The 15,440-nt window shown below is 43.1% G+C and overlaps 5 protein-coding genes across 5 annotated transcripts; 3 read left to right on the top strand and 2 right to left on the bottom strand.

Annotated features, from left to right (window-relative positions):
- Nucleotides 1–711: 711 nt before the first annotated feature.
- Nucleotides 712–2,532, bottom strand: EAE97_000594 (uncharacterized protein; the record flags this gene model as incomplete). Its single annotated transcript, XM_038871104.1, has 1 exon — nucleotides 712–2,532. One exon carries the CDS (start codon nucleotides 2,530–2,532, stop codon nucleotides 712–714), a length of 1,821 nt encoding a protein of 606 aa, XP_038738465.1.
- Nucleotides 2,533–4,781: 2,249 nt separating this feature from the next.
- Nucleotides 4,782–6,229, top strand: EAE97_000593 (uncharacterized protein; the record flags this gene model as incomplete). The annotated part of the gene is made up of 3 exons (XM_038871103.1): nucleotides 4,782–5,100; nucleotides 5,150–5,756; nucleotides 5,806–6,229. 3 exons carry the CDS (start codon nucleotides 4,782–4,784, stop codon nucleotides 6,227–6,229), a joined length of 1,350 nt encoding a protein of 449 aa, XP_038738464.1.
- A 922-nt stretch (nucleotides 6,230–7,151) lies between these two features.
- On the top strand, nucleotides 7,152–9,974 carry EAE97_000592 (uncharacterized protein; the record flags this gene model as incomplete). Its single annotated transcript, XM_038871102.1, has 5 exons — nucleotides 7,152–7,412; nucleotides 7,498–9,151; nucleotides 9,373–9,434; nucleotides 9,487–9,600; nucleotides 9,663–9,974. 5 exons carry the CDS (start codon nucleotides 7,152–7,154, stop codon nucleotides 9,972–9,974), a joined length of 2,403 nt encoding a protein of 800 aa, XP_038738463.1.
- Nucleotides 9,975–10,663: 689 nt separating this feature from the next.
- Nucleotides 10,664–11,454, top strand: EAE97_000591 (uncharacterized protein; the record flags this gene model as incomplete). The annotated part of the gene is made up of 3 exons (XM_038871101.1): nucleotides 10,664–10,840; nucleotides 11,091–11,200; nucleotides 11,259–11,454. 3 exons carry the CDS (start codon nucleotides 10,664–10,666, stop codon nucleotides 11,452–11,454), a joined length of 483 nt encoding a protein of 160 aa, XP_038738462.1.
- A 903-nt stretch (nucleotides 11,455–12,357) lies between these two features.
- Nucleotides 12,358–14,152, bottom strand: EAE97_000590 (uncharacterized protein; the record flags this gene model as incomplete). Its single annotated transcript, XM_038871100.1, has 3 exons — nucleotides 12,358–13,286; nucleotides 13,337–13,865; nucleotides 14,117–14,152. 3 exons carry the CDS (start codon nucleotides 14,150–14,152, stop codon nucleotides 12,358–12,360), a joined length of 1,494 nt encoding a protein of 497 aa, XP_038738461.1.
- Between the last annotated feature and the right edge of the window lie 1,288 nt (nucleotides 14,153–15,440).

The raw sequence follows: 15,440 nt of genomic DNA, 5'->3' as shown, positions 1-15,440 counted from the left end.
GAATGATTTGATCTTCAAGTAAAATCTTTCTAGAATATGGATGGGAATCTAGAGCCAAACTTCAATGATTCTTATATCAACTCCATACAAAGAGAGATATCTATAAGTAATCGACCAGATGGATCAGTCAGTCAGTCAATCAATCAATCAGTCACTCACTCACTCAATCAATCAATCCTTTCACGAGAATCAATGGAAGTGAATATCAGAGGCTATTTATGCAAATGAGGGAGTTCCTGTTAGGCATTTAACCGTACGTAAGGTTCACATTGAATATCTACCTAGATAGGTATCTGCTAGCTGGGGTGTAACTTGTAACAAGCCTACGTGATCGTTACTGCCTTGAAGGAATTCTAATAAAAGCAAGCAAGCAAGCAAGCAAGCAATCAAGCATGCTGACTAAACACGAGATGATAAATAACATTGTATTCCAAAGGTCGTGAGAAGAAGTATGTCTTTTCATTCTTTTGACAAAAATCTACTTAATCAATAGAGCCTACGAGCTATACACTATATAAAAGATACAAGCAAGAGTAGACGGAGTATCATGTTGTGTTCCCAAGAAAAACGAATATGCCGAAGTGATATCTACCAACGCCAAGCCAAACACACATCCAATGTGCCTCATATTCCAAAATTTATATATGCCTAAACCCAATGCTTTTTATGATAACAACGCCAATATTGATACAATAGTATTTCCTGTGGATGTTACGACAGGGGGGAACGAGAAGAAGGCCGACGGCGAATACAGTTAATAAACGATTTCCATCGGCTGTTCTTCCGTTTTACTGGAGGAGGTTTGCCATGGCCATCTTCGCTCTGCCCATCCATAATTTTGTTGCCAGCGTTTTGTGTATCTGTGCTTGGCATCATGTGAGCAGACTGCACTCTTCGATGAGGAGTCTGCGTAGGTGACGCAACGGTACCCAGCCCAGGAGGACAAGAAACGCGGTTCGAGATATTTGCCCTGTCATTTTGACTTTGGCTCTTCTCAGGAATTTGAGCTATGCTTTCTCCTTCACTATCGCTGGCAATTGTGTTTATTCTGCGGCTTGCTGCCCTTTGCATGAACGCAGCACCAGTAGATGTGGCTCTCGCTCGCCTTGGTGATGTAATCGTATCCTGTGACGAAGACGCTGTGACGGAATTTGCTTTACCAATGTTGCATCTGAGAATCTTTTCACCGATGACCCCGAATGCGGATTCGGGTGTGCTTGAGCGAGTGGAAGTCAGAGCAGTAAAAGACGTTGATCGCATTTGATCTGGTGTCACTGAAGATGTTCTAGTTCTCCCGTTCATAGAGTCTCTTGAGCCTTTATTTTGGCTGAAGGTAGCCATAGCATCATTGTATTTGAAATAAGGAGACCAGCCTTGGCGTAAAGAGACCCATATTCCCGTGACTTGAATCAAAGTCCTCGTAGTCTCGTCCATGAGTTGAGGCATTCGCTCGATAATCGTGTCCATCCCGACATCCTCATCTTCGAGCTCACCAGATACCTCACTCACCGGTGTCGTTGTGGTTTCTGTTCCAGGCGGAGGAGATAATGAGGTATAATAATCCGGGATGTCCAATTTTGTTTGAGTAATAGTCGCCATAATTGCATGGCGGCGGGTATTTGGATCTATGATACTGAAATTGAATTTGACATCATTGTTAGGCAAATCGGAAATATTGTGATGACATGCTCTTTTCACCCATCGAATAGTGGTCACCTTTGCTCCTGATTCGTCAAACTTCGTCATTTCATAAGAACCTGTTGGCAGTGGGCATGCTAACCACACAGAACCATCGCCTAAAACTATCTCGGCTTTTCCTTGAGAGCCCCCTTCATCTTTGGGCATTTGGCAAATAACTGCAACAAGATCTCTATGCGAGAACCCCTCGTCATCAGAATCTGTGTCATCAATGGAGTGATCCGGTGTATCGTAGTCTTCGCTCTTTACAATCATTATGTCATTTGCACCCAATTCACCTTTTCCTCTGAACATCCGAGGAAATCTCTTGGCCAATCTGGAGACGACAACGGTCGAAGGAAGGACATCTAATGTAGGTTTGGGCCTTTTATCGACTGATAATAATTGCAATTGCATTAGCAATCTTGGGCGAATATTCAATAACCGTTGCTTGTGTGTCAAAGTCGGAGCTGGGTGTGCCAAGCTGTATGCTGTGCTAGCTTTGGATGATCTCCTGCGCCGTCGACCTCCAATTGTCGACCGACTTCCTTCCGAGTTCGCAATTGATCTGCCATCTTCGCTCATTCTCTCCGGTTCAGGCTCTTGGAATCGAACAGTGTGCACCTGTTGATGTTCTAATTTGCGAGGTATATATTCGGATAATGCTCTTGAGCGTTGAGTTGATAAAGCCGGTATTGAATCTTCATTAGTTGTGGATAATTCTGGGCCAGGATTCGAAAAAGATGATCGATTCAAAGGTGATCTTTTAGGCATGAAATCGCTGCGAGGACGAGCAGGAAGGGTAGAATGTGAGTACTCATGGTTGTGCATGCCGGCTGCTGAATGTAGAAGCATATTGGTGAGAAGGGACGTCCCAGCAAAGGGACGTCCTCGTGGAAGAAGGTATCCTCGACTGCGAAATTGCTTTTTTGGAGGATCTGAAAAGTTTTGAGACTTTGGGGGCGCTATTAGTCTCGATGTTCTCCGTATGCATGGAAGGAGGTATGTTCGTAGGGCTGGCAGAGAGCAGGCTAGAAAAAATGTATGTATAAAGCCAAGAAGTGGATTGATCTAATGGCTGAAATCAGACGATAACGATACTGCTTGTTTTCAAATTCACACAGACGTAAGAGCTTGTGGAATAGACTTTATATTGAGAGTGCTTGTGGTCAGACATTCGCTGGAGGCTCAAGATAGGTCTTACAACACCAGATCTATTCACATAGTCATCATTGTTCGATATGGTCAGCGAATCCCGCACAGCGACGTAAAAATTGAAGGAGATAGAATAGAGAAGCAGACAGAATTCGAATGAAAGAGCTGAATGTCAGCAGTAACGTCTAAGTATGTATGAGTTGGCTGGGAACTAATCTGGTAACCTTGAAGTGTTGACAAACAAAAGAAGGTTCAATCCCTTGGATCAAATAAACTAAATTCGAGTGGAGTTCCAAACGGAAAGACCGGGTTTGGCAATACCTCTTTTGTATGTTTCTGAAAAGCAACAAATAGACGTCAGTAATTTGAAGTAGGTAATCCTTGATCAGGTACTTGAACATCCCTTACAATGATCAGCCGATGCTGCATATAAACACCTGTAACCCTACCTGCCATGCGAATTTGGTCTCCGAGACTCAGCAAAAGCCCCACCTAACATACAATGTATAATGTATTCCTGGATTTATATCAAACCATCCGTTTGTTTTTTAACCCTCCGAGCCCTCTCTACACGACTGCATAGTTTTTCATAAGCGCATGCACGATTGGCCTCGATAAGAAGAAAGAGTTTGTCATTGAGGGATGGGTTCATGTCATGGCAGAAAAGAGAGGTCGGTGCAGGTAATGTTTTCGGGTTCCTCGGATTGGGTCCGAGATCCGAAATTTCTGTTTCATAGGTACCTACGAGGTAAGAATACCACTACAGAGTACTCGTAGGTAGGTAGGTAGGTAGTAATCTATATCAGCGGAAGATCGGACAACTATCAAACGACGCTTAATGCAAGAGTAATTGTTGTTATAGAAAACAATGTACCAAATTTGCACCTACCTACTAGGCAGTATCTAGATGAAATCATTCATTACGCTCATTCTGAATAGTCTTTCCTCATGATAGCCTTGAAAATACACGTTTTGCTGTATTACCATCAAGTGGTCTACGACGTATGATCCTGACGGACTTATGGAAACATATACATTTTCCGATGCAGCCCCGATTCGAAAATTTTGAATTTTCACACTTCGTTCGTACTGTGCTAAATGCACAACGTACCCAAGTAGGTATTGCTGCAATTCTCGTTAGTTGCTTTTGATCGCAGGGGTCTCAATGACTCGATCTCGATTACCAGATGATCAATAGATACTTCAACTGGTGCGTCGTGCTACACGACAGGCCTCTTCCTCTATACTTTCTTCTCTCTCTGTATCAGGATCTAGCTAATGATATCCTTCGAAAGGAGTTTGGGGCAAGAGATGATACTAGGTAGTTAATTAGGGCCTTGACTGAAGCTAATCATGAAATCTGTCTAATGAGATTAGGATAAAAATAGGCTAGTTTCAAAAAAATAATACCTTCCAATCGACCAAAATTTGATCAAACACTGCATCAGGAAAGGCATACTCCGTACGTATACTCATCAGTATCTGCTACCTAGATACTTGTTATATCCCTCAGTTCATAGAGCAACGAGATATAATTCTTCCTGCAAGCCATCGAGGACCTTTGTATCCACTGTTAATAAGAATAAGCCTGATTAGCTTTGGATTATGATTGATCCTCTTTACCTTGTTTCTGTCTACTCTTACTCTTACGATGGTAGAACTTCGCACAACAGACCTTCAAAATCCTAGGTACTTAATATATCCATTGAAATTTTGAATCGTACATGATCCATAAACTCGCAAGGTACGGAAATTCTTATATCTCCGCTACAGATTCAAATCTCTTGGCATCGAATCCCTCGGGTAACCGCTGCTTAGCGAGATGTGAATATCTTTTCACCGCTTCCTAATCTTATCGCAACCCCTGTCGAGGAACACACGAGGAATATGATGTGAAGTGTTCTCTCTAAAAGGGCTGAACCCAACTGCCGAAACCTCATTTCGTCATTATGGCTTCGATATATCTTCATCCGCTTGGAACACCAGTTCGTACCTTGATACTATGTTTTATACTCTGGAAGATCTCGCTTCTGCTCATTGCAGCTTGTAGTCCAGGTCCAGGCTATGACACATCCACCGGTTTGTTACTGTCGAGTCTGCATTCGATTGGAAAAAAGAAGTTACCATCGGTAGTGCAGTACCTCATCGGCAAGTTGGTAAGATGGGATGCAATTTACTTCGTACACGCGTCAAATCGCGGATATGTCTATGAGCAAGAATGGGCGTTCGGGTGGGGCTTCACCCGCATCATAAAATTCAGCACGATGGGTAAGTATGGAAATAACTGCCTGTCTGTACGCGTCGTTGACCAAGGTAGGACTTGAATACCTTGGGGTACCCCACTGTGATGGGCTGGAGGGGTTTGTGGGGGTCTTGATTGCTCACATCTCCCATTTGTTTTCGACTCTAGCCCTGCATAACCTGACCTTAGCACTCTTCCCATCAAAGAGATTTGCTTTGGTTACTGCTCTTCTGCACATCATATCACCAGCTGGAATATTTCTGTCGGCTCCATACGCTGAAAGTTCGACTGCGCTATTGACATTTTTGGGAGCACTTCTTTTTACGAAAAGTTTTGGGTCTGGAGTGAGCAACAGAACTTTAGGCCACGACCTTCTTGTTCTTATTTCTGGCGTGCTATTCGGACTTGCTACTACTTTCAGAAGTAATGCATTGCTCAATGGGCTTCTCCTGCTTGAGGAAGCATTCAAAATTCTCTTGAGTCTGAGTAATGGGTTCAACATGCCCACCATTCGTCGCCTCATTATTACTGGTTTGGGAGGCGTGTGTGTTGGGATTGGTTTTCTCACACCACAGTATATCGCATATCAAGAGTACTGTGGAGCAACGGACATCACGAATCCAAGAGTATGGTGTTCGAATACCCTGCCAAGTATATATGCTTTTGTGCAGGCTTTTTATTGGTATGTCGATGGATTTGATGGAAAGCGGATCGTATCTAACATTCACTAGGAATAACGGACCGTTCAAATATTGGACAATCTCAAACGTACCTCTGTTTCTACTTGCAATGCCTATGCTCGTAATCTTGGGAGTATCTGGCAATGGGGTATTACGAGACGCTCACTTCCAACAAACCCCAGTCACCTCGCAGAAAGAAGTCAACCCGCCAATCAACGGGGTCCGACAAGCCGATAAAGTCCAGATCATCCGGAATCTAGCGCTCTCACAGTTGATTCTCACAGTATACACGTTGACAAGCGGTCATGTTCAGATTATTACAAGGATCTCATCATCTTCTCCTGTATATTTATGGCATATTGCGGCTTTGGTTGGGAGAGGAAAGGGTCCAACAGCCACAATGGTTGGAAGGTTCATGATAATATATGCCGGCATCCAGAGTGGTTTGTTCTCATCATTCTTACCTCCTGCATGACATGGAAACAACAGTTGGGGATTTGGAAATGCTGGGATGATGTTGGTATTTTATTAGAACATATCAAGTGAGAATTAACTCTGGTAGGCTACTTATGAGCTTTCTCGTTCCGTCAAATACATACCTAGGTACGAAAAAATTGGCAAGACGATATACCTAGGTAGGTATTCAATAGTATCCAATCGGAAAACTGCATTCTTTTCATAATGGACTAATAAACAGTAAATCATCCCCAATTAGAAAGTTGCATCACCTAAATAAAAGTAGAATTATCCTATTCCAATCAATCGGAAAGCTGCATCAGTCATTAGATATCTTTTCACATGGTTTACCTTCATGTCGTTAACCGCCTAAGGCATCCTACTAGCTCGGTTTAGGAACTAGCTGCATATCTCGAAAAGTGTTCACACTCCACATCTGCCACTTAACGAAGCTTGCACTGCACTTCATTTCAACCTTACAAGCAAAAAATATCATTGCATTAATACAACTTACTACTACTATTACATTTCTTCTTCCACTCTTTTCTTTTTACTGGTCTTTCAGCAGATCTTTCTCTTATAATTTATAGAAGACTTCTGAAAAAGGTCTTTCACATACGCCAAAGTTCAAGGAATAATAAGAAGAAGAAGAAGAAGAAGCAGAAGCCCTTCAAGCTACTTCGTCATAATATGATTTTGCAAAGTTCAAGTACTTCAAATATCTAATTCGATTGTACCACAACACAGTTAATCAATCTATCACTCAATCATTCATTTATTCATTGTGAATATTCACTCTTACAAGTGTTTCGATATAGTTTGCGAAAAAAGAAAATCGTTGTACGGATTACTTTTAAAAATAAATATCCAATTTGGAACAAGTCGTCGAACCTTGGACTCAACAAAAGACTCAGTCAACTTGACAAATTCTTGTTACAGCCATGTGGCCAACAAATAACGGCTTTCCAAACAATGGGCAATATCAACCAAATAATTTCAATCAAGATGATCTATCTGGAACTACGCCACTACAGTCTGCTTTCTCTGGCGGTGGACCAGGTCCAAATTTCTTTCAACAACCAAACATATTACAATATGATGAAATGAGTATTGATGGTTACAATGGCTTCTCTCCCGAGATTCCTGTGTACAATCAGGCAGCTTTCGCACAAAATCAATTTGTATCTCCCAATCGACCACCAGTAAGTGCTTGGGACAGACGACCTAACCTTTACTTTGGACTTTAGGGAGCAAGCGCATACAGCTAACCTCTACCTACCTGCCCAGTACTCCCCTCAATTGAACTCAACTAATAATAGTGTGGCTCCTCCTACTCCTACGCCGACGAAAGAACAGCTTGCTGCCAAAACTGCCGAATTAAGAGCAAGATTGATGAAGGGAAAAGAAGGCCGAGCCAACTCAGCTACCCCACCAGTTCTTGCGCCAGCAAAACAAATAACTGCGATAGAATCGTCGAGCTCACTACAACCATCCCCTAAGAGTCCTGCTCAAGGGGTAAATATCGACGAACACTTACGCCGGGAAAAAGAGATAAATGATCTCATTTCCGATTATTCTGAAACCAAACCAAGACCAGGACCAAAAATGAACCTTGTGGCAGGAAATGGTACTGCCAAAAAAACACCTCCTATCAATACAAACATAGTATCTGCGAACCCCCAAATCTCAGGAACTCCTACAAAAATCAAGAAATCTAGCAGTGATCGATCTGGCAATACTTTTCTAGCAGAGGGCGAAGTCAGGACTGTCAGAAATGGGTCGATGTCGGAAGGAGAGATACTAGATGAGCCTAGCCCTAAGAAGCTTCCGCCCACGGAGCCAAAAGGAAATCAGATCAATATAAAATCGGCTAACATTAATGATAAGTCTCTTAAACCGGAAGATGAGCGTATAATCCGACCAGCTCATATTCGTGTAAAGGCTGAAGAACCTGGCCCCTTGACTCGACGTCCAGCACAAGCACAGCCATCAAAACCTGAACCTCCTCGTTTTCGAGATGAACGCAGAGAAGAGGGCGACTATCGACTTGAGAGAAATCCAGCCTCTGATCATAGATATGAGAAGAAGTCGCATCAAGACACTGACAAAAAACATCACCCACGCAGATTTTCTCGTGATAATAATGATGATTATCGCCGTCCCGAGGCTGCGAAGGAAGAAATCAAATCTTCACGAGAGTCTAAACCACCAACACTGGCACAAGTTTTACTCCATGACACTGATTTGAGGGAATGGCTGGACATGACTCAGTATCATGATGTAGTGCACAGGAACAAGTTCTTGAAAACTGCACGAGCTCTAAAAGAACTGGAAGAACAAAAAGCCAAGCTCTTAGCAGGTATACAAGACGGTCAAAGTCTTGTAAATTTTAACGTAGGGAACTTGATGAACAGCTTAATACAACCTCAGAATACCTCAGCGGTAGCGGAGCCTACAGATCTTCATGATCGTTTGACATCTAACAAGCGCAACTACAGTGAAGTCCAAGATTCTCAAGTGGAAGCAAACTATGGAAAAGTGGCACGCCTTGAGGATCGAGAACATGAAAATCGCCGTCGACAAAGTTCGGTAGACTATGATTCCTCTCGCCGCACCAACGGTGACCGTGGAGGTCGTTCTTATTTTGAAGAGTCTCGTAATCGTGGTCGAAGCCGCAGTAATGATCGTGAAGTGTCACCCGGTCTAAGGACCTTTGAGAGCAGACCCCCTGCACGGACTGCACGCGAAAGATCTTTTGAAGTACATGGAAGCTACAGGGGAAAGGCCTTTGATCCAAATTATCGAGGTCGAGGAGGTCGGGGAAGAGGCCGTGGTAATTGGGAGGCGCATGAGTCAAGGAGTGAGGCTGGGTTTGGATCGCGAAATGCTCTTGGCAAGCCTTACAACGATTCAAGAGGTTTTGATCGAGGCGGTAAAGGTGGTCAGTGAAAATCACCCATCTTTTCCGACACTTCTATTTATCATATTTCAAGTCAATAGAGATTGCTTTAGTAGCGTTTTCTTGATACCCATGCAATTAGTTAAAAAGTATTCTATCAGAATCACTGTCTTGTTTGCTGTGAAGTTGAGTGACGAGTGTCTGCCAATAGTTTTAGAATATTCCTGAGGAGAGTTGAGTCATTCACATACTGACGCTATCAGATACAAGATATTTCATAGTAAAATCTTTCAACGATGAAAATGTTATTAAATGTATAGAAGATGTAAGTCGGTTAGAATCAAGCAAGCAAGACCGATTCAGCTAATATCTAAAAGGGTATATGGACCACCCAAGCACAAAATGGACCGCTCTTCAAGGAAGCTTTCGAGACCTGCAAAAACGTTATTCTGATATTCTCAATCAATAAAAGTCGAGCTTTTCAAGGTTATGTATGTATTCCCTCTCCAGTTTTTCTTCCCAAATTCCCCAACTCATCATGGTAAACCAATAGGCGAGAATGGAAACCCTCCCCGGCGCAATTAAAGTCCCTTCCTGGCAAAACTCGATTAATTGGGAGAGCGCCGGAGCATTTCGAGTACGATGGCTAGTCATTTGTAATGTGAGGTTTGGGAAGATAGGACATTTGAGAAATGGATTGAATGAGAATTTACCCGTGCTGATTGGGAAGGATGGACAGGAGGTTGAGGAAGGGTGTGGGAGGGAACTGTGTGAGTATTTGGATGTGGAGGTGGAGGAGGTCTTGGGGGGTGGAGAGGAGATGGCAAAGGGTGAGCGGGGTCAGGAGGTAAGTTGGGGTGAATAGGGTAGAGGGAGGGTGGGGACTGGGACGTTGAACGTGGTTTGTCGGAAAAGAAATATAGGGGGTAGTATATTTGAAGGGGGAAAGGAATCTACTGTGGATTATCTTGTAAGTGAATGGGTAGGATCTCTAGTCCCATTATTCGTTGTTTATAATTTTTCTATCTTATCCTTTACACTGCATTGCGCCTTGAGCTTTTTATCAGCCAGCTAGTACATATATACATACGGAAATAAAAAGTCACATTGTTATTACTATTGTTATTGTCGCCAGGTATCTGCTTCGGTAAACATATTTTCGATGAGACATACATGCTCTTCGCGGTACGTCTCAGGAGTCGGTAATCACAACAATTGATTTGTGAATTGTTTGAATTAGCTTGGATACATTATTAGCGGCTTCCTGTGATTTCTGCTGGGCTAGTTTTCGGATAGAGTTTCCGTGCAAAGTGTTTGTTCAGGAGTGTATCGTGCATGCGCCTCTTTTTAACATAGTAACTTTCTTCTTAAAGAGCTAAATGCATAGGAAAGCAATCTCATCATTGGTTTAGACTGTTTTCCAACAGTGCGTTTGCTTATGCTGCACTATAACCATTCCCATTGAGTTGCATATAAAATTTGATGATTTCATACCTATTCCGTTACTTTACTCATCCTACTATTTTCAATTGTTCAGTATAATTTCCACACACCATGACTTCTATATCCCCAGAAAGCCTCCTCTCCGCACTCGAAACCATCGCATCTAATCCGCCCGCTTCACTCCTAGAAAACCACGTCCTGAAAACAAAATTACGTCTTGCAGCTCGAGATTCATCGCCTGTTTTAGAAACCCCTGCTGATGCTCTTGCGAGAGTATTGCTTTCTCAGGTATATTTATTTCGTGAAATACTCTACATAGTATCGTTTTTTAAACATTTGCTGAGCTTCATGGTTGTGAAGCCTGTAGAAAGTGTTTGCATTCGTATCGCATGGGATTTGGATCTGTTACATCTGCTATCCATCGGAGAAAAAACTTTGCAGAAGTTGGCACAGGTTACTGAAGCAGATGTTGTTTTGCTTGGTATGATTCTCCGTGTTGGTTGTACATGTATTTCAAACTAACATGGGAACTTGAAAGCACGTCTACTCTGCTTTCGGTGCGATTAAAGAGAATGGACAGTACTATATGCTGTCTTCTTCCTATGCATTATTTGCAGACTCGACCTTCACAAAGGAAGTCGTGACTTTGTGATTCTGAGCATTACGCACCTCTACTAGACGCAAAAGCTAATTGCGGGTTTCGCAGTGCCGATTTTCTGGGTCCAGCGTACTTGGCCTTGCCTAGATTCCTCGCGGATAGAAAATATAAGAACCCGACGGATCCGCAGAATACTGCGGTGCAGACTGCGTTTCATTATCAAAATAAAGATTTATTTGGGATTCTTAGAGAGAATCCCGATACTGCGCAGGGGTTTGCAACGCTGATGAATACCTGGGCGTAGGGAAGCTCGTTGGTGCAGGATATCTTCCCCATGGGTCGGTTTCTGGCTGAGGGCGATGGTTCGATCGCGGCTTTGTGGGTGGACGTGGGAAGTGGGTATGGTCAAAAGACTGTCGCGCTGAGAGCTGCATTCCCGAATCTGGAGGGCCTGTTTGTGGTGCAGGATTTGAGTCATATTATTAGTGGTGCGAGTAGGAATGAAGGAATCGAGTATTTGGTTCATGATATTTATATTGAACAGCCTGTTATAGGTAAATTTCTTGATTTCAGCTCCAAATCGTGCATATAAATTGGGTTTCATATCGATATCTACTAAATGGTTATTAACTAGGAGCTCGAGCATACTATATCCGTCAGGTTCTTCATGATTTTCCTGACGACAAATGCGTGGTTATTCTCACTCAACTGTGCAAAGCTATGGAGCCGGGTTACTCCAAGCTCTTTATACATGAACAGATTGTTCCGAGATCGGGAGCGTCGGTATGGGCAGTGACGCAGGATTTCAATATGATGACGCTTTTGGGAGCGGCAGAGAGAACGTGAGATTGTTTTGTGGATGTGCTCTCTCGGTCGCGGTTGGGAGTTTTGGGGTTTTATCCGGCGCCGGATGGAGTTTCAGAAGGGCTTGTGGAGGTGGAAGTTGAGGAAGGATGAACTGGTCAATATTATCTCTAGATACTGGAACTGCGTTAATAGTGACTGACAGTGAAGTATCTTGTACGAGCACAGTATATGATTCGATCGGAGGTCATCTTAAACAAACAATCATCTACTTTGGTGTTAATCCTCTGAATCGGTTTAAATACTGTAAGTCTAGTCTATGATGATGTGTAGAAAAGCCGTCCAGTCCGAGATCATCTTACAAGCTTCCATAACAAACTAAAAGCAAGGACTGGCTCGAAAATTATGCTTTTCTCCTAACAATCCTTAACGGCACTGGGTGTTTCATTTTTAAGCCCATATCAAATACAGCATCATGTGCCAATTGCTTTTCTACTTTCTGAACAGTGCTCGCATAGTCCTTTCCTGGTTCGCAAATCAGTTCTACACTAAACTCGCTCAATAACCGAGTAGTAGCCGCGCAGAATTCGGCCTGCGCAAATCGTTGTCCGGGACAAGAGCGATGGCCCTCGGCGAATGGAATATACGCTCCTTCAGACGGGTTGTATGCTTTTGACACTGAGGTATGCAGCCAGCGCTCCGGGTGAAAGTCGGATGAGGAATATGATGGCGTTTCTGCATGTGTTTTTAGGATCTCGGACCAGTATTTGGGATTGCGATGTGTGGCGCTTGTGTTGATCATGACGAGTGTATCGCGAGGTAAGATGTGGGTTTGATTACCTATTCTCAATGCTTGCTCGTTGGTTTTGTTGATTTTGGGTAGAAAGGGAAGGACGGTGTAGAGTCTAAGTGTTTCTTTCATCAGCGCACCGACGTGGCCGTTCATTAGTTTGGAAAAGCCAGCCTTATACGACCACTGACTTGGTGGACGGCCACCAATGATAGTAGTGATCTCAGCTTGTAGAGAAGATTGAAAATCAGGTCTACATGCCAGAAGAATCACAGCGCATGTGAATATATTTGCGCTCGTTTCGTGGCCCGCAAGAATGAAGATGAAGATGTTACCGAGGATCGCAGCCTCGGGGATCGACAAGTCGGGACTGCTGAGTCCAGGCGTACCGGCTTTCACAAAGTGCTCGATGAGAGTCCCTTCTTCTTTTAGATGGTGAGTTTGGAGATGTTTGGCGGTGCTGTCTCGCATCTCTTCCATGTATTTTCCCCATTCTACGAATGCTTCCTTTGCGGTTTTTTGTATTTTCAAGGGGGAATAGTCTTTTACAACTTAGTATGTACGAAGAGGTAAAGGTACTGGAATGACTTACTGAGAATTGGTCGAGGGGTTAGAAATATAGTACTGTTGTACTCGAAAACGCTACTTATCGCACGTTCATAAGTCAAAGTATGCCCTGGACTGGGTTTCGTATCATCCTCCGTCCACGTGATTGTCTTTCCAAAGAACACTTTGCTGATGACATGCAAAGCAAGCTTTACGGAATCGCTATTGAGGTCAGAAATAGAGCTATCATCGAGCCACTTTTGCGTCATCATCTCGGTTTGCTCAATGGCACCTGTCCAAACCGCCTGAAAAGTTTTGTCATTGAAAGATGGCGAAGCGACTTTTTTGAAGACACGATGCTCTTCGCCCTCAGCAGCGGTGATAGTAGGCCCATAAATGTTGAGCATATCAAGCATTTCAGTCGGTTTAACAAAATCGATGCGTCGGGCAGACACCTGCGTGATGACTTCGGGACCGCATGTCCAGAGTATATTGCCCCCCGCGGAAACTATCATTATCGAATCATCATTCATTCTCTTGAAGGGCTCATAGCCTTCATGCCAGGTCTCACCCCACTTTGAAAGCGGGAGCCACGACTGAGTCCATTCTCTGGGAAGTCTGGAAAAGAATGGTATAAAGATATTTTGGAGGATGATCCATGGTATCGATTGGAAGTACACTCTACAATAAATATTCTTCAGTAAGTAAATATTGCTACATGACAGGGAAGGACTTACGGAGAAATGGCATATTTAAACCCCGATTTTTTGGCTTCCTCGATTCTTCGCTGTAGACTTCAATATTGGGAAAATGCAAAAGCACTTACGACCACAGTCGTAGAAAGTAAGATGGTAGAAACCATGATCCAATAGTTTGAGGATATTGTCGAAAGACCAGATCTTACTGAGCTGAAACTTTCCTGAGAGTGGAAGATGAGAAAGCTATGCAGAATTCTTTGGGATAAATTCTAGCAGATTGGGCGGACTGAAAGTACGAATGCTTTTTCAGACAGTTGACAAATGTCAAGTGAAAGGATATAATTGGTGGGGCAAATACGAATAAGCATATCTGACGTTCTCAAAAAGTTGAAAATTTGCCCTTAAAGCATCTAGGCTGCTGTACTTTTGTATTACCTAGCAATACCTCGCATAACTCATCATATCCTCATCATCAAATTAGACTATAGTCTGGATCTTCACTACCCACTTGGGTAGGTACCCTTGACCATAAGCAAGAATCTGACGGCATGCATAGTATAAAACTGAGTGAAATTTGTGTAGACGCCCTCTGAACAAATCTTTGGTTCACGAGTTGTTACAATAGTAAAACCAACGGTATCGTTAGGTGGGCGTACTTTTGAGGTTTATCTATAAAGTCGAATTTGGACCATAGATATGTTACCCCATATTAATCGGGAAAGGGGACAAGATTGGAGCGTATGTAGAAACGATATAAAAGATGCATTTCAGGCGAGGATTCGCAAATTGGCTGTTGGTGATAGTTGGTGACTGTTGGTAGCTGTTGGTAGCTGTTGGTAGCTGTTGGCATAATACCAACCTAGTAAGGAACGGGCAAATATCACGATATAAGTTATCTCCATTAGGACAGCCACCTTCTCATTCCGGACCGTTGATGTTAAAAATGTAAGATCTTACAATGACTAGCTGAAATCAAAGGAGGGAAGAAAACATCAATACTTATTAGAATCACAAGCTACCTATCTGTCTTTGATACCCGTGGACATCAATGTATTGATGTCGTTAGCATACCCATGTGAGATTACTAATCTACCTTATTAGTAAACTCAATGACACGGAAGTAGCCCTCCGAGGCTCCGAAATGTATGATAGGCACGCAGGCACGACATTGACAACGTAGAATTGATGAGATTGATCTGGATGTTGGTACACGGCCAACAAGACATGGACGGCGGGGCCAGCATAAGCAGACTCCACATATTAGCAACGACATAAGCAAAGCCCAGGCGTGATAACGGTTACTTCCTTACACTCTCGATAGTCATAATTTCGCATCGTTGCGACATGCCGTTGGAAAAGTATTAAAGCACGTATGAGGTGCAGTGTGTCGAGTGCCACGAAGTACTTCGCTTGCTTGATCATATCACATACGCTTACTATCCAGAGAACTCC

Source organism: Botrytis byssoidea, assembly GCF_014898295.1.
Source record: "Botrytis byssoidea strain MUCL 94 chromosome Unknown BBYS_001, whole genome shotgun sequence".
NCBI classification, from domain to species: domain Eukaryota; kingdom Fungi; phylum Ascomycota; class Leotiomycetes; order Helotiales; family Sclerotiniaceae; genus Botrytis; species Botrytis byssoidea.
The sequence above is the reverse complement of the archived record's forward strand: the minus strand, read 5'-3'. Positions and strand labels throughout refer to the sequence as shown.